We start from the raw sequence: 18,917 nt of genomic DNA, 5'->3' as shown, positions 1-18,917 counted from the left end.
CTGGGCGGAGCCAAGTCTGTCTGAGCTGCCTTTGCCCACTTAAGGGCTAGCTGTTTTTCGCGTCGGCTGTAGCGTCAGGACCCGGCAAACGAAGACTAAGGGAGTCTCTCTGCGGGAGTCCCGCGAGGAAGCCCGGGGAGGCCCCCTGCCCTATTGCAGCTATGTGTCATACTTCAATCATTGTCAGGATTTCACCCCGCAGACGGCGCTACCATTGCTCCTCTGCAATGTAGATTTGGCGAAGATTAGTAACCCGTCTAATCTTCGCCATCCACCCACCCATGCTTACACTGACCTAGAGGTCATGGGAGGACTCTGGAACTGCCAGTCGCCGGTCAAGAAGGCGGACTCGATTTCAGCCTACGCGTCCCTCATGACCCTTCACTTCCTGGCCCTGACAGAGACCTGGATCACTCCAGAGAACTCTGCTACTCCTGCTGCCCTCTCCACCGTCTACTCATTCTCGCACACCCCTAGACCATCCGGGCGAGGAGGGGGGACCGGACTCCTCATCTCGCCCATTTGGTCCTACCAGATCCTTCCACTAGAACACTTGGCCAGATCTGCGTTTGAACTCCACGCTGTCACGGTCACCATTCCTATCAAGCTCTCCATTGTGGTAATCTACCGTCCTCCAGTTCCCTTCCGGGACTTCTACGACGAGATGGATGCCCTCCTCAGCTGCTTTCCTGAGGATGGCACCCCACTCGTTATCCTAGGCGACTTCAACATCCTGCCAGAGAAGTTGCACTCACCTGAACTAACCAACTTTTTCGCCACCTTTGACTTAACACTAACCCCTTCTCCTCCCACACACAGGGCCGGGAACCAACTTGACCTAATATTCACCAGGTCCTGCGGCACCTCTGCTCTCTCCGTTACCCCTCTCCCTGTGTCTGACCATCACTTTGTTGATTTTTCTCTCCCCTTGAAATCCTCTCCCTCCCTCCTCTCTAGTTCCCACATTGTCACCACTCGCCGTAACCTCAAATCCCTCTCTCACTCTACGTTTGCCTCTACTGTTCTGTTTTCACTTCCTTGTAGAACAAAGCTGCGAGCAGCGGAGAGGAAATGGAAGAGATCAGACTGTCCTAATGATCTATCTCACTATCTTTTCCTTCTTTCAGATTTCACCTCTTGTGTGTCAACAACCAAATCTGCCTTCTACCGGAACAAAATCAACTCCTCTGCCTCAAACCCCAGGAAACTGTTCTCCCTGTTCTTGTCCCTCCTGAACCCTCCCTCACCCCCACCTCCTTCCTGCCTCACTGCTGATGACTTTGTTAACTACTTTACCCAGAAAGTGAAGGACATTAGTTCCTCTTTTATCCCTGCCTCCATTCTCCCTCCTCCCATCCCCTCCTCTGTCTTTACCCAATTTATCCCTCTTACCTCTGACGAGGTCAACAGAATAATAACATCTAACCATGCCACCACCTGCCCCCTTGACGCCATCCCCTCCTCTCTCCTCCAGGATGTCTCAAGCGACATTCTGCCATTTCTCACATCAACTATCAATTCCTCCCTCACTTCAAGCATCGTTCCAGCGTCTTTCAAGACTGCCAGAATAAAGCCTCTCCTCAAAAAACCAACTCTTAATACCACCGACATCCAGAACTACAGACCGGTATCTCTTCTTTCGTTCCTGTCTAAAACACTGGAACGGGCCGTTGCTAACCAACTGTCCTCCTATCTCTCATCTAACAACCTCCTTGACCCTCACCAGTCAGGCTTCAAGAAAGCACACTCCACCGAGACGGCTCTCCTCGCGGTGACTGAGTCCCTCCGTGCTGCCAGAGCCTCGTCCCTCTCATCGGTCCTCATTCTGCTCGAACTGTCAGCAGCATTTGACACGGTGAAGCACCAGATCCTTCTTGCCACTCTTGCCGAACTTGGAATCGCTGAATCTGCTCTTTCCTGGTTCACATCCTACCTGACGAACCGCACCTATCAAGTGACATGGAATGGCTCCTTGTCCAAACCTTGCGCGCTCGAAACTGGTGTCCCTCAAGGCTCTGTACTGGGGCCTCTTCTGTTCTCCCTCTATACCAGGTCTCTAGGCTCGGTAATTGCATTACACGGCTTTTCCTATCACTGCTATGCTGACGACACTCAGTTATTTCTCTCTTTCCCCTCATCTGAGAAAACCCTGATTGCAACACGCATATCGGAATGTCTGGCGGATGTCAGCACCTGGACAACTGCCAATCACCTGAGGCTTAACCTCAACAAAACCCAACTGCCAGAAACCTCGGTGTGGTATTGGACAACCAGTTATGCTGCACTGCAAACATAACTTAAGATTCCTTTTGTTTTGAATTGCGATTACTAGATTTAACTTTTGATCTGTTATTGCAGTTTGATTGTAGCCTTGTCGGTTGTGATCAGCTAAGTGGTCGTTCTTGGTAGTATCGGCTACTTGGGTGGAAATAAAAGCCGTGATAGCTGGGCGGAGCCAAGTCTGTCTATTTAGAAGAGTGAGGAAGTAGAGTAAATTCAGTAATACATTTGTCTTTCAAGAAGGTTGTGTGATATCTGGCTGGAGGTGAGTTTGGTAACTTAAGATTCCTTTTGTTTTGAATTGCGATTGCTAGATTTAACTTTTGATCTGTTATTGCAGTTTGATTGTAGCCTTGTCGGTTGTGATCAGCTAAGTGGTCGTTCTTGGTAGTATCGGCTACTTGGGTGGAAACAAAAGCCATGATAGCTGGGTGGAGCCAAGTCTGTCTGAGCTGCCTTTGCCCACTTAAGGGCTAGCTGTTTTTCGCGTCAGCTGTAGCGTCAGGACCCGGCAAACGAAGACTAAGGGAGTCTCTCTGCGGGAGTCCCGCGAGGAAGCCCGGGGAGGCCCCCTGCCCTATTGCAGCTATGTGTCATACTTCAATCATTGTCAGGATTTCACCCCGCAGACGGCGCTACCATTGCTCCTCTGCTCGGCGCAGTAACCCGTCTAATCTTCGCCATCCACCCACCCGTGCTTACACTGACCTAGAGGTCATGGGAGGACTCTGGAACTGCCAGTCGGCGGTCAAGAAGGCGGACTCGATTTCAGCCTAGGCGTCCCTCATGCACCTTCACTTCCTGGCCCTGACAGAGACCTGGATCACTCCAGAGAACTCTGCTACTCCTGCTGCCCTCTCCACCGTCTACTCATTCTCGCACACCCCTAGACCATCCGGGCGAGGAGGGGGGACCGGACTCCTCATCTCGCCCATGTGGTCCTACCAGGTCCTTCCACTAGAACACTTGGCCAGATCTGCGTTTGAACTCCACGCTGTCACGGTCACCATTCCTATCAAGCTCTCCATTGTGGTGATCTACCGTCCTCCAGGTCCCTTCCGTGACTTCTACGACGAGATGGATGCCCTCCTCAGCTGCTTTCCTGAGGATGGCACCCCACTCGTTATCCTAGGCGACTTCAACATCCTGCCAGAGAAGTTGCACTCACCTGAACTAACCAACTTTTTCGCCACCTTTGACTTAACACTAACCCCTTCTCCTCCCACACACAGGGCCGGGAACCAACTTGACCTAATATTCACCAGGTCCTGCGGCACCTCTGCTCTCTCCGTTACCCCTCTCCCTGTGTCTGACCATCACTTTGTTGATTTTTCTCTCCCCTTGAAATCCTCTCCCTCCCTCCTATCTAGTTCCCATATTGTCACCACTCGCCGTAACCTCAAATCCCTCTCTCCCTCTACGTTTGCCTCTACTGTTCTGTTTTCACTTCCTTCTATCGAACGATTCTCTCAACTATCTCCAGATGAATCTTCATACACTCTGCTATCCTCCCTCTCCTCCTCCTTGGATTCCCTCTGTCCCTTCCACTCCAGACCAGCGCGATCCTCACCGCCCCCGCCTTGGCTGTCCCATCCTCTACGGTCTTGTAGAACAAAGCTGCGGGCAGCGAAGAGGAAATGGAAGAGATCAGACTGTCCTAATGATCTATCTCACTGTCTTTTCCTTCTTTCAGATTTCACCTCTTGTGTGTCAACAACCAAATCTGCCTTCTACCGGAACTAAATCAACTCCTCTGCCTCAAACCCCAGGAAACTGTTCTCCCTGTTCTCGTCCCTCCTCAACCCTCCCTCAACCCCACCTCCTTCCTGCCTCACTGCTGATGACTTTGTTAACTACTTTACCCAGAAAGTGAAGGACATTAGTTCCTCTTTTATCCCTGCCTCCATTCTCCCTCCTCCCATCCCCTCCTCTGTCTTTACCCAATTTATCCCTCTTACCTCTGACGAGGTCAACAGAATAATAACATCTAACCATGCCACCACCTGCCCCCTTGACGCCATCCCCTCCTCTCTCCTCCAGGATGTCTCAAGCGACATTCTGCCATTTCTCACATCAACTATCAATTCCTCCCTCACTTCAGGCATCGTTCCAGCGTCTTTCAAGACTGCCAGAATAAAGCCTCTCCTCAAAAAAACAACTCTTAATACCACCGACATCCAGAACTACAGACCGGTATCTCTTCTTTCGTTCCTGTCTAAAACACTGGAACGTGCCGTTGCTAACCAACTGTCCTCCTATCTCTCATCTAACAACCTCCTTGACCCTCACCAGTCAGGCTTCAAGAAAGCACACTCCACCGAGACGGCTCTCCTCGCGGTGACTGAGTCCCTCCGTGCTGCCAGAGCCTCGTCCCTCTTATCGGTCCTCATTCTGCTCGAACTGTCAGCAGCATTTGACACGGTGAAGCACCAGATCCTTCTTGCCACTCTTGCCGAACTTGGAATCGCTGAATCTGCTCTTTCCTGGTTCACATCCTACCTGACGAACCGCACCTATCAAGTGACATGGAATGGCTCCTTGTCCAAACCTTGCGCGCTCGAAACTGGTGTCCCTCAAGGCTCTGTACTGGGGCCTCTTCTGTTCTCCCTCTATACCAGGTCTCTAGGCTCGGTAATTGCATCACACGGCTTTTCCTATCACTGCTATGCTGACGACACTCAGTTATTTCTCTCTTTCCCCTCATCTGAGAAAACCCTGATTGCAACACGCATATCGGAATGTCTGGCGGATGTCAGCACCTGGACAACTGCCAATCACCTGAGGCTTAACCTCAACAAAACCCAACTGCCAGAAACCTCGGTGTGGTATTGGACAACCAGTTATGCTGCACTGCAAACATCACTGCTCTCAGGACCGCAGAGTCGCTCACTATCTTCCAAAAAGGACTCAAGACTCACCTGTTCAGAGTTCACCTCGACTCTGCATAGCCACCTTTCCTCTTCTGACCACCATTGTACACTGTATTATAGTGTATTGTATTGTATTGTACTGTAGCACTTAATAGTAGTGTATTGTATTGTAGCACTTAACTGTGTAGCAACTGCAGCAGCTGCTATCATGTCTGTAATACGGGGAATTGATTAGCCTAGCGATTGTGGTACTTGCACTTGGTTCTATGAACATCCTTTCTGTACCGACAGCGATATATTGATGCACTTCTTATGACAAATGTACTTATTGTAAGTCGCTTTGGATAAAAGCGTCTGCTAAATGCCCTAAATGTAAATGTAAATGTAAAAAGAGTGGTTGAGAGGCCGCTTATCCAAAAAAACCTGCCCCCTTGTATTAGCCAGAACATCCCTGCAGTGAGAGACAGCGTCCACCACCGCAGGCACCGGCCAGTCGCCAGCGGTCTGTGTAAAAGGTACCAGCAGAGGGGACTGTGTATTAGCTGGGATGGCCCGGTGGCACATGCTGCGCTGCAGCCCTATGGGTCTGCCTCGGTCCTGGGCTGAGGGTCTTCCGAGCGTGAGCCTGCGCCGTAGCAGCAGCGTGCCGGTGGTCAGGGACGTGGACCCAGAGAACAGCAGCTTAGTCCGACCGTTCCATGAGATTCCTGGGCTCTGGAAGAACGGGGCAGCAAACCTGTATGCCTTCTGGAAACAAGATGGCTTCAAGAATCTTCACCACATCATGGTGAACAACTTCAACAAATTTGGACCAATCTACAGGTAAATGAGGGATTTATTTTCTGAATAAGGATTATTGTGTTCATAAAGAGTCTCAGAGATTTGGATGTCCTATGATGCCATAGGACCTTTTTCCTTTGTATTTGATAAGATAGATACAGAATCTTGTTTTATCCTGACAAAGATGTCTCAATGCTGTCTCTTTTTATCCAACAGGGAGAAGATAGGTTACTATGACAGTGTGAACATCATCAAGCCTGTGGACGCAGCCACCCTGTTCAGAGCAGAGGGCTACTATCCCAAGAGGCTGAGGATCGAAGCATGGACATCATACAGGGACTACAGGAATCGCAAATATGGAGTTCTACTCAAGTATCTATTTTAATAAACCCATTCACACTATCTCAGACCAATTCAGACTACCAACGATTAATTATACCCCTCCTCTTGCATCAGGGATGGAGAAGACTGGAGGTCCAACAGGGTTATTCTCAACAAGGAAGTCATTTCTCCAAAGATGCTTGGGAACTTTGCCCCGTTACTGGATGAAGTTGGCCAGGACTTTGTGGCTAGGATTCACAAAAAGATAGAGAGAAGTGGACAGAACAAATGGACAACAGACCTATCTCAAGAACTTTTTAAATACGCCCTGGAATGTAAGCAATGATTGTGTATATATATATATATATACAATCATTTAGACAAGCCTTCCCCACCTATCTCCCACCTTATTCTTCATGTTTAACCTCTGTTTTTCTTTTAATCCTAGTCTGTTTTAATATATATCTGTAACATAGTTGAGATAGGGCAATATGTAAAGCGTCTTAGAGTACCATATTAAGCGCTATATAAATGTAATTTATTATTATATATATGTATATACATTTGACTCATTTTAATGAAAGATCTGAAGGAAACTTGTTTTATATGTTTTATCATGATGCCCTTGTTGTGTCTCTCGTATCTTGTCTTGTGTTAATATAACTGGTGTGTGATTCCTCCACGTCCCCTCCACCCTGTCAGCGGTGGGCTCGGTGCTGTACGGAGAGCGGCTGGGTCTGCTGCTGGACTACATCGACCCAGAGGCCCAGCACTTCATCGACTGCATCACCCTGATGTTCAAGACCACCTCTCCCATGCTGTACATCCCCCCAGCCCTGCTGAGGACGCTCGGGGCCAAGGTCTGGAGGGACCACGTCCAGGCCTGGGACGGCATCTTCGGCCAAGGTAGGACCGCCCTGACCTTTTATAACGACTGCTGCTGAATCATGACCGCGGAAGACACCCGAAGGGTTCTCAATCAAAAAGGTGCGGTTTCTAACCCCAACGTCAGCACTGCCTTGTACCTGTAAGCATTTTTAAGCAAGAAGACTAACTCCTATATGCTCCTGAATGACATGCACTTTATCTGAATGAACCTCAAGTGACTTTGGATAAAGGCATCTCCTGCACTGCAAATATTATAATTGAGCCGTGCTGCCACACACATTAATATCGGTCATTGATGTGTAGAATTACAGGCGTCTTTTAACCCGTGAATAAAAGAGTTTGACTTTCCCATCCCTCTCCAGCCGACCGCTGCATTCAGAACATTTACAGGAAGTTGAAGGAACCGGTTAAGTCCGATAAATACCCGGGGGTCCTGGCCAGCCTGCTCATGCTTGACAAGCTGTCCATCGAGGATATCAAGGCCAGCGTGACGGAGCTGATGGCCGGGGGGGTGGACACGGTAAAGACGACCACGACACTGGAGACACACACTATCAGGAGTCTCTCAGCACAAGGACTGAGGCTCTGACACGGCTGTGCCCCCAGACCTCCATCACCCTGCTGTGGACCCTGTACGAGCTGGCCCGACACCCCGCCCTGCAGGAGGAGCTGAGGGCCGAGGTGGCCACCGCCCGCGCCCAGAGCCAGGGGGACCTGCTGGGCATGCTCAAGAGGATCCCCCTGCTGAAGGGGGCGCTGAAGGAGACCCTACGGTAGGGCAGACCGGGTCCCTATGAGGCCCTGCTTCAGCCCCTGTAACAACAGAGCCAGGCTGTGGTGATCCTAGTCCATTGGAAAATGTTTCAGCCTTTTTACCTTGAGTTTCAAGAGGCAAACAAATAGGAAGAACAGGTCTAACCATAGGTTTTTTTCACCAAGTTTTGCATAATAGTTTTGATATTCTGTATGCTTTTTATATGGTGCTACAACGTACATACCTCTGTTCTTCCGTCTTCTAGGCTACACCCAGTTGCAGTGAGCTTGCAAAGATACATCACAGAGGACATTGCCATCCAAAACTACCACATACCATCAGGGGTAAGAACACCTTCTTTGGTGCATTTGGTTGCCAAGTGTAACCTCAGTGAGTACGTCTTAATCGAAGTATCCATCTTGTGTGTGAAAACATTGACTCTCTTAAAATGCAGTGTATGTCTCTTGTATGATATTGACTGATCTTTAAATATTGACTGATGTTTTAATGTATCATACTGCATCTTATATATATATATATATATATCTGTAAGCCTTGTTCGTAGAGGATGATGGTTATCCAGTGGTTATCCAGACTAAGTATCTCCCCAAGGACAACGCTTTGATACGCACTATAATGCAACGTGTCAGACACTTTTTTAACAACGTGTGCGCTTGTGTGTAGACTTTGGTCCAGCTAGGGCTGTTTGCGATGGGCCGAGACCCCTCGGTGTTCCCTCGACCAGAGCAGTACCAGCCCTCCCGCTGGCTGCGGACGGAGAACAACTACTTCCGCAGCCTGGGCTTCGGATTCGGCCCCCGCCAGTGTTTGGGCCGCCGCATCGCCGAGACGGAGATGCAGCTCTTCCTCATCCACGTGAGATATTGCACGCGTAATATAACCCCATCAGGAACATATGTGCGTCATCGCGGCCATGCTCCAGAGGGAGAGACATCTGTTTCAGTAACAAGTGTGTTCGAAACCGCGTACTTGCTTACTACTCCTACTAACTATGACGTCAAATTGAGTATGCAGAACGTAGTAAGCGAGTTTTAGGTAAGCGAGTAGTATCCGAATGTCTTCTACTTCCGGAAAGATTTTGAGTAAGCATCGCCAGCTTACTAGAAGTACTCAACTGCCCCAGAATGCACTGCGTCTATTCAAAAGAACAGTGGAAGCAATGGCGCTAAACGGGGAGCCGCAGCAGCAGTGCTTTTAATAATTGTTTGATAATTGTTTTTAACATATCACCGCAAATCCTTAGGTTGAAGATGTACTGTGACGTTAAATGTGACGTTTATATATTTATTTATAATATTTATTAACGGCGCCCGGCCGGTAGGTTATTGACACGTCATTTGATTCACGTCATCTGAGGTGGTTAAGTAAGGACGGTCTTCTGAACGTCGATTACTCAAATGGATTACTCAATCATTATTTAAGGATTCGAGAAGTAAGCCAAATATTTAGTAGGTAGTAAGCAGTAAGCAAGTACGCGGTTTAGCAGTGAGAGGCAGGAATGGGCGGGACTTCCACTAGAGGGACATCCGTTTCTGTTAAATGTTAAGGGTATTGCCTTTTTCAAATTCTTCATAAAAGATGCATGTTTATTTTCTAAAATTTTGGTGATATTCTTGTCATTTTCTGATCCCCCCATAAATTAGAAAGAGGAGAACAGAAAATTAGTTTTGGGACGACAGGTACTACGGTAAAGGCCACAAACCTTTGCCGCATTACCTAAAAACGTTATGTGTCACATTTTCACCGGTTAACCAAGACCTGCCATGACTTTTCAGATGCTTGAGAACTTCAGAGTGGAGAAACAGAGGCACGTAGAAGTGAGGAGCACCTTCCAGCTCATTGTTCTACCGGAGACGCCCATCATATTGACCATCAAGCCTCTGCAAGGCCAACGATGACTGGGAACCTCACAGGAAACAAGCAGGAATGACACATAAGACAATAAATATTTTATAGAATATAAAATATACTTTCATAGATCACGTGTATTATTTTTGAATATTTGTAACTAAAAGTAGCATTTGACTGTGATAATCAAATCCAAAAGCATTACACAGTAGTCTTACAAAATCTTTTTTTATCTTAAAAAAATAAATGTTCTCTGTGCCATTTGATATGGGTTTGTTATTGATTACTTTGGTCATGCTTGCAACTGGAAATGCAATCACGCACGTACGCACGCAGACACACACACACACACACACACACACACACACACACACACACACACACACACACACACACACACACACACACACACACACACACACACACACACACACACACACACACACACAGGGACGTGCACAGGGGGGTTGCTCAGGTTGCTTGGGCAACTGCCCATATGCCCTCCTCGACTCAGGTTGCCCTTCCGAGGAAAAAAAAAATATATATATATATATTTTTTTTTAATCATTTAATGGATGCAGAATTTCATGTAGGTCTAGATAATAAAAATCGCCACTCGAAACATTTCATAAAGTAAGCGTAGCCTCATTCAATTCCGTTCGGACACTGAGAGTGAAAGTCAGTAGGGGGAGGGCAAACTCTGCCGCGCGGCAACAGCCGCTTTTGCCGCCTCCCCTCTGCCGCCCTTCCCCCATTGAAATGAATGGAGGTGGCGAGTTGCCGCGCGGCGTGTGAAAGCTGCTTTACGTAGCTGCAGCGCTGCACGCGACCGGTGTTACACCGGTGTAAGTACCATATTGGCTCGGCTACCAGATCGGCTCGGGGTCCGTCGTCTGCTGATTACGTTACACAATATCATTGGCTGTACGCTTGAATGGGCGTAGGCTACATTGTGATTGGCTGCTAAGGGACAGTTGTGATTGGCTGTTTTGTGCTGTAATAATAGCAACCACAGCGAGCACATGTGTGAGCGCGAGTAGGTCTGTCTAGTTTCGGTTTGTGTTGCCAGATTGGGCATATATCCCGTTTTTCCAGCCTAACGTGATTCAAAGTAGCCAAATCAGGCTGAAAATGTGCCCAATCTGGCAACACGGACGGCTTATCTTAACAGCCAAGATGATTCCGAGGGATGTTTTGTTTTTAGAAGAAAACTATCCATACAGATAGGTTGGGAATGGTCTATGTTCAAAATGAAAGATCATTACAGGCTCTTTAATTTAAGCCATAAAAGACCTTATTGCTGTAGATAGCGTATTGTGTGACGTAATCAGCAGACGACGGACCCCGAGCCGATCTGGTAGCCGAGCCAATATGGAACTTACACCGGCACCTGTGAGACGACTGCCTTGATGTTCTCGGAAAAGGTGAATTTGGGATGTATAACAAAAAAATAATCATCATCACGTTTTATGAAATGAATTACAATCTTCATAAATCCAGGCTCAGTTTGCCACCGTTTAGCCTAAATAATCAGACAGCTAGCTAGCTTGCAGATGAGCAGCCCGTTATCACATAGTCTACACATTTTTTGGTAGGCAAACTAAGCTACATGTCTGCTGATAGTTAGTTTCTAACATTTCGTTTTAACAAGAAGAATAAATGATGGAAGTAATGCATCACATGAATTCTTTCATTCAAAATGGTTCATGCCTAAATCTTATCACTATTTTGGGTATTGTTTGTTATTGTTAAGTGAAGCCGAAATGCCCAGTAAAAAGAGGAGGATTCAGGAGAGAGAGAGACAACTAAAGGAGGCAGCAAAGAGGAGCACATCACTACAGGGTAGTCGTGATGTGCTCCGAAATCCGAAATCAGTGTGGTCAAGAGCGGCTGTCTGACCTCCTCCTGCTGTCCATAGAGAAGGACATACGACACACGCACACACACACACACACACACACACACACACACACACACACACACACACACACACACACACACACACACACACACACACACACACACACACACACACACACACACACACACACACACACATACACTCACACACATGCAGACACACACACACACACACACACACAAAAATATTGGCACCTTATAAAATATCAGATTACATGAGGTCATATTGGCTTCATCCCAATCCATGTCTGGTCTCACTGAGTCTGGTCAACATTTCCTGTTTCTCCTCCCCCCATAGTTTACAGTTCTCTGCCAGCTGTAAATAAAATAAAATAAATAAAAACAAAAAAACTACTGATCTTAGTATGCTGAGAGTCAGGTTTTTTGTCTCTACCTGAGTCTCCCGTGTTCGTATTCTTGCTTCAGATGTTTCTAATTTGTGAAACAAAGCGAGTCTCTCCTCTTCTGGAAACACCTTTGGTGCCTGAGAAAGGGAAATTAATATTTATTTTACCATAGAACCGTGTTTCATAGAACAACAAATAGGATTATCAAAGGTCATTCAAACGGCATGAAAGAATAATGACTACCTATGTAAGGATTATTTGGTTTTGTTTTGGTGGTACTTTGAGATGCATGAAGACAATCAAAATGTAAATATCTACCAATTGGCAGTATAGTGTAGTGTACTCCCAGACAGAAATATACTGAGATAGATCCTCAATGACTGCATCCTAACTATGAGCTTCTTAGGGGCCACTCACACTAGGGCCGCGGCCCTGTGCCCGAGCTCATTTGCATACTAAAGTCTAGAACGTTTGGCTAGTGGGACCCGTATTCCAGCACGGAACAGACCCTTGGAATCGTGCTGAATCTTTCTGCAGCACGGTACATGCAAACGGCCCTAGTGTGAGTGGCCCCCTGGAGCCAAATGACCAAAACCTACCTGCTCTTTTAAAAGGCCCCTATATTACCACCAGTTGTGAGTGTTATCAGCCACTACAAGCCGTTTCAAACTGATGTCACTAAGGCACAGGAAAAGGCAGATTTTGAAACGGATTGTAATGGCTGATTACACTCACACCTGGTGGTATAATAGGGACCCTTTAAGACATGCAAATGTTGGCTAAAAAAAGGGGCTAAAGAGTGATTAGTATCTCTGGAACCAACTGTAGCACGCCCTTATTTTAAACACCATAGTGTAAGATTGTCGGAATCGGTGTGTGTGTGTTTATCAAAGTCACCTGTCCTGAGTGCTGCACCCGAGAGGCATAAATCTGCTGATTCAGCAGCTCTAGCTCACGCTTTATCCCAGCGTTCTCTCCGGCCAGGGCCCGCTCCATCTCTGCTCTGCCAGCGTCAACTACACACAAACACGCACACACAGACACACACACAAACACGCACTCAAACAAACACACATACAGACACACACACACACACACACACACACACACACACACACACACACACATACACATACACACACACATACAGACACAAACACACACAGACAAACAACTAGACAGACACACACACAGACACACACACACACACACACACACACACACACACACACACACACACACACACACACACACACACACACACACACACACACACACACACACACACACACACACACACACACACACACACACCACAAGCGTGGTTGATGTTATATGAGCCATCTCCCTCTGCAGGTGGACATCAACGAGATGACGCGTCCCTGGGGTCTGGAGGTGGACCGGGTGGAGCTCACCCTGGGCGCTGTGCTGAAGCCCCCGGAGGAGGCCTCCACGGGGGGCTTCATCCTGCCCCCGTCCGTGCCTGGCCTGGAGGGCTTGGAGGGCCTGGCGGGTCCCATTCAGCAGCTTGCCATGCATTTCATGGGCCAGGGTGGAGCTCCACCGCCCCAGACGGGTTCCCCAGGTCAGCCGACGGGATTCAGAGAGCAAAACGGAAGAAAATGTCAAAGTTGATTTGCATGGATTCTGAATGCTTCTCTTGTGTGTCTGCTCCCAGGGGACAGCGCCGCATTCACGGATGAGGTGAGCGGCGCAGCGCCGGCCGTGAGCCCGGCCGGGTCGGTGGATCAGCTGCTGGGGGTGGTCCGGCTGCTGCTCTCTGAAAGCCTGGTCAACAGGGTGGGGGCCTGCTTCCATTTCCGGATCAGCTCCAGCGACGGAGAGTGCAAGAGCTACTATGTGGACCTGAGTCAAGGTGGGTGCTCGTTGTGGCCCTGGGCTCGGACGCCCATGTCCACAGCCTCCCGGTGTCTACAAAGAAAAATCAAGGCACTTAAAATGAAGGAGTGAATATTAAGTAGTAGTTTAATAAGCAAGGCTCATGCGGGTCTTGTTGAAGTGAATCCCAACGTTGTGTCTCAACGCGTGTCCCTCCAGGCGCCGGCGATGCAGGGCTGGGCGCTCCTCTGCGGGAGCCGGACGTGACTCTGAGCATCAGCGACAGCGACCTGCTGGCCCTGTTCGAAGGCAGCCTCCGGCCGTACGGAGCGTACGCCAGCGGGAGGCTGCGGGTCGAGGGCGACCTCAACACCGCCATGAGGCTGGAGGAGCTCATTAAGCTGTTCAGGGCTTTGCAGTTTCTAACCGTTTTATTCCTCCTGCTGTTTATTCAGCTGGGATTGTTGTGTTCGACTCTTGGCAGAACGTGACCTTACTTTGTGAGAAGCCTATTTATTATGTCTTTATTTATCTTTCAATTCTACGCTAACTTTATCTTTGACTGAACTTTGTTAAATAAAATTGAAAAACATAAATGTTTCTGTTTTGTTTGACCGTTGCCTTCTGTGTGAGTGGCTCAAACAAGGCCTTATCTCTAAACAACATCTGACTATTTGAACACATTAAAAGAAGATCATGTCGCACAAAGCAAATGGTCATAGATCTATAGCTCCATTGGCATGAAAAGTGATTCAACACTTATGTAAATCTAGGTTTTGATGAAAGGTTTAAACCCGCCCCCAAAACCATTTCCCAGTGTAGCTCCCCTCCCACGGACCCCCCATAAGTGAAACACTGATTGTCACTGCGCTGAATTTGAGTCAGGGAGGGCAGGATCGCTTCACTGGTGGACTGAGTAAAAGAGTGGTTGAGAGGCCGCTTATCCAAAAAACCTGCCCCCTTGTATTAGCCAGAACCTCCCCGCAGGGAGGGACAGCGTCCACCACCGCAGGCACCGGCCGGTCGCCAGTGGTCTGTATAAAAGGCACCAGCAGAGGGGACTGTGTATTAGCTGGGATGGCCCGGTGGCACGTGCTGCGCTGCAGCCCTATGGGGCTGCCTCGGTCCTGGGCTGAGGGTCTTCCGAGCGTGAGCATGCGCCGTAGCAGCAGCGTGCCGGTGGTCAGGGACGTGTACCCAGAGAACAGCAGCTTAGTCCGACCGTTCCATGAGATTCCTGGGCTCTGGAAGAACGGGGCGGCAAACCTGTATGCCTTCTGGAAACAAGATGGCTTCAAGAACCTTCACCACATCATGGTGAACAACTTCAACAAATTTGGACCTATCTACAGGTAAAGGAGGGATTTATTTACTGAATAAGGATTATTGTGTTCATAAAAATTCTCAGAGGTTTGGATGTCCTATGATGCCATAGGACCTTTTTCCTTTGTATTTGAAAAGATAGATACAGAATCTTGTTTTATCCTGACAAAGATGTCTCAATGCTGTCTCTTTTTATCCAACAGGGAGAAGATAGGTTACTATGACAGTGTGAACATCATCAAGCCTGTGGACGCAGCCACCCTGTTCAGAGCAGAGGGCTACTATCCCAAGAGGCTGAGGGTCGAAGCATGGACATCATACAGGGACTACAGGAATCGCAAATATGGAGTTCTACTCAAGTATCTATTTTAATAAACCCATTCACACTATCTTAGACCCATTCAGACAACCAACGATTAATTATACCCCTCCTCTTGCATCAGGGACGGGGAAGACTGGAGGTCCAACAGGGTTATTCTCAACAAGGAAGTCATTTCTCCAAAGATGCTTGGGAACTTTGCCCCGTTACTGGATGAAGTTGGCCAGGACTTTGTGGCTAGGATTCACAAAAAGATTGAGAGAAGTGGACAGAACAAATGGACAACAGACCTATCTCAAGAACTTTTTAAATACGCCCTGGAATGTAAGCAATGATTGTATATATCTTCCCCACCTATCTCCCACCTTATTCTTCATGTTTAACCTCTGTTTTTCTTTTAATCCTACTCTGTCTTAATATATATCTGTTACATAGTTTAGATAGGGCAATATGTAAAGCGTCTTAGAGTACCATATTAAGCGCTATATAAATTTAATTTATTATTATTATTATATATATGTATATACATTTGACTCATTTTAATGAAAGATCTGAAGGAAACTTGATTTATATGTTTTATCATGATGCCCTTGTTGTGTCTCTCGTATCTTGTCTTGTGTTACTATAACTGGTGTGTGATTCCTCCACGTCCCCTCCACCCTGTCAGCGGTGGGCTCGGTGCTGTACGGAGAGCGGCTGGGTCTGCTGCTGGACTACATCGACCCAGAGGCCCAGCACTTCATCGACTGCATCACCCTGATGTTCAAGACCACCTCTCCCATGCTGTACATCCCCCCAGCCCTGCTGAGGACGCTCGGGGCCAAGGTCTGGAGGGACCACGTCCAGGCCTGGGACGGCATCTTCGGCCAAGGTAGGACCGCCCTGACCTTTTATAACGACTGCTGCTGAATCATGACCGCGGAAGACATCCGAAGGGTTCTCAATCAAAAAGGTGCGGGTTCAAACCCCAACGTCAGCACTGCCTTGTACCTGTAAGCATTTTTAAGCAAGAAGACAAACTCCTATATGCTCCTGAATGACATGCACTTTATCTGAATGAACCTCAAGTGACTTTGGATAAAGGCATCTCCTGCACTGCAAATATTATAGTTGAGCCGTGCTGCCACACACATTAATATTGGTCATTGATGTGTAGAATTACAGGCGTCTTTTAACCCGTGAATAAAAGAGTTCGACTTTCCCATCCCTTTCCAGCCGACCGCTGCATTCAGAACATTTACAGGAAGTTGAAGGAACCGGTTCAGTCCGATAAATACCCGGGGGTCCTGGCCAGCCTGCTCATGCTTGACAAGCTGTCCATCGAGGATATCAAGGCCAGCGTGACGGAGCTGATGGCCGGGGGGGTGGACACGGTAAAGACGACCACGACACTGGAGACACACACTATCACGCCACTGGAGACACACACTATCACGCCACTGGAGACACACACTATCACGCAGGAGTCTCTCAGCACAAGGACTGAGGCTCTGACACGGCTGTGCCCCCAGACCTCCATCACCCTGCTGTGGACCCTGTACGAGCTGGCCCGACACCCCGCCCTGCAGGAGGAGCTGAGGGCCGAGGTGGCCACCGCCCGCGCCCAGAGCCAGGGGGACCTGCTGGGCATGCTCAAGAGGATCCCCCTGCTGAAGGGGGCGCTGAAGGAGACCCTACGGTAGGGCAGACCGGGTCCCTATCAACAGCTTCAGCCCCTGTAACAACAGAGCCAGGCTGCGGTGATCCTGGTCCATTGGAAAATGTTTCAGCCTTTTTACCTTGAGTTTCAAGAGGCAAACAAATAGGAAGGAAATGTTTAGCCATAGGTTTTTTTCACCAAGTTTTCGATAATTGTTTTGATATTCTGTATGCTTTTTATATAGTGCTACAACGACCATCCTTCTGTTCTTCCGTCTTCTAGACTACACCCAGTGGCAGTGAGCTTGCAAAGATACATCACAGAGGACATTGCCATCCAAAACTACCACATACCATCAGGGGTAAGAACACCTTCTTTAGTGCATTTGGTTGCCAAGTGTAACCTCAGTGAGTACGTCTTAATCGAAGTATCCATCTTGTGTGTGAAAACATTGACTCTCTTAAAATGCAGTGTATATCTCTTGTATGATATGGACTGATCTTTAAATATTGAGAGATGTTTTAATGTATCATACTGCATCTTATATATATCTGTAAGCCTTGTTCGAAGAGGATGATGGTTATCCAGTGGTTATCCAGACTAAGTATCTCCCCAAGGACAAAGCTTTGATACGCACTATAATGTGTCAGACACTTTTTTAACAACGTGTGCGCTTGTGTGTAGACTTTGGTCCAGCTAGGGCTGTTTGCGATGGGCCGAGACCCCTCGGTGTTCCCTCGACCAGAGCAGTACCAGCCCTCCCGCTGGCTGCGGACGGAGAACAACTACTTCCGCAGCCTGGGCTTCGGATTCGGCCCCCGCCAGTGTTTGGGCCGCCGCATCGCCGAGACGGAGATGCAGCTCTTCCTCATCCACGTGAGATATTACACACGTAATGTAACCCCATCAGGAACATATGTGCGTCATCGCGGCCATGCTCCAGAGGGAGAGGCATCTGTTTCAGTAACAAGGTTTAGCAGTGAGAGGCAGGGATGGGCGGGACTTCCACTAGAGGGACATCCGTTTCTGTTAAATGTTTAGGGTATTGCCTTTTTCAAATTCTTCATAAAAACTGCATGTTTATTTTCTACAATTTTGGTGGTATTCTTGTCATTTTCTTATCCCCCCATAAATTAGAAAGAGGAGAACGGAAAATTTGTTTGGGGACGACAGGTACTGCGGTAAAGGCCACAAACCTTTACCGCAGTACCGACAAACGTTATATGTCACTTTATCACCGGTTAACCAAGACCTGCCATGCCTTTTCAGATGCTTGAGAACTTCAGAGTGGAGAAACAGAGGCACGTAGAAGTGAGGAGCACCTTCCAGCTCATTGTTCTACCGGAGACGCCCATCATATTGACCATCAAGCCTCTGCAAGGCCAACGATGACTGGGAAGCTCACAGGAAACAAGCAGGAATGACGTATAATGACAATAAATATTTTATAGAATATTGTATACTTTCATAGATCATGTGTATTCTTTTTTAATATTTGTAACAAAAAGTAGCATTTCACTGTGATAATCAAATCCAAAAGCATTACACAGTAGTCTTACAAAATCGTTTTTATCTTAAAAAATAAATGTTCTCTGTGCCATTTGATATGGGTTTGTTATTGATTACTTTGGTCATGCTTTCAACTGGAAATGCAATCACGCACGTACTCACGCAGACACACACACACACACACACACGCACACACACACACACACACACACACACACACACACACACACACAAACACACACACACACACACACACACA

At 47.9% G+C, this 18,917-nt stretch overlaps 3 protein-coding genes across 3 annotated transcripts; all 3 read left to right on the top strand.

Annotated features, from left to right (window-relative positions):
• The first annotated feature begins 5,697 nt into the window (after positions 1–5,697).
• On the top strand, positions 5,698–9,839 carry LOC130388842 (cholesterol side-chain cleavage enzyme, mitochondrial). The gene is made up of 9 exons (XM_056598402.1): positions 5,698–5,972; positions 6,147–6,302; positions 6,387–6,586; positions 6,954–7,157; positions 7,502–7,659; positions 7,746–7,912; positions 8,159–8,237; positions 8,578–8,769; positions 9,690–9,839. Exons 1-9 carry the CDS (start codon positions 5,698–5,700, stop codon positions 9,810–9,812), a joined length of 1,554 nt encoding a protein of 517 aa, XP_056454377.1. The 3' UTR covers positions 9,813–9,839.
• A 3,561-nt stretch (positions 9,840–13,400) lies between these two features.
• LOC130389773 (stomatin-like protein 1) lies at positions 13,401–14,453 on the top strand. Its single transcript, XM_056599709.1, has 3 exons — positions 13,401–13,614; positions 13,708–13,905; positions 14,088–14,453. Exons 1-3 carry the CDS (start codon positions 13,401–13,403, stop codon positions 14,357–14,359), a joined length of 684 nt encoding a protein of 227 aa, XP_056455684.1. The 3' UTR covers positions 14,360–14,453.
• Positions 14,454–14,763: 310 nt separating this feature from the next.
• LOC130388841 (cholesterol side-chain cleavage enzyme, mitochondrial-like) lies at positions 14,764–18,754 on the top strand. The gene is made up of 9 exons (XM_056598401.1): positions 14,764–15,220; positions 15,395–15,550; positions 15,635–15,834; positions 16,178–16,381; positions 16,726–16,883; positions 17,022–17,188; positions 17,432–17,510; positions 17,834–18,025; positions 18,419–18,754. Exons 1-9 carry the CDS (start codon positions 14,946–14,948, stop codon positions 18,539–18,541), a joined length of 1,554 nt encoding a protein of 517 aa, XP_056454376.1. The 5' UTR covers positions 14,764–14,945; the 3' UTR covers positions 18,542–18,754.
• The last annotated feature ends 163 nt before the right edge of the window (positions 18,755–18,917 follow it).

The sequence above is a fragment of the Gadus chalcogrammus genome, chromosome 9 (assembly GCF_026213295.1).
Source record: "Gadus chalcogrammus isolate NIFS_2021 chromosome 9, NIFS_Gcha_1.0, whole genome shotgun sequence".
Taxonomy (NCBI): Eukaryota; Metazoa; Chordata; class Actinopteri; order Gadiformes; family Gadidae; genus Gadus; species Gadus chalcogrammus.
Note: the sequence above shows the minus strand (reverse complement) of the source record. Positions and strands in the feature narration are given on the sequence as shown.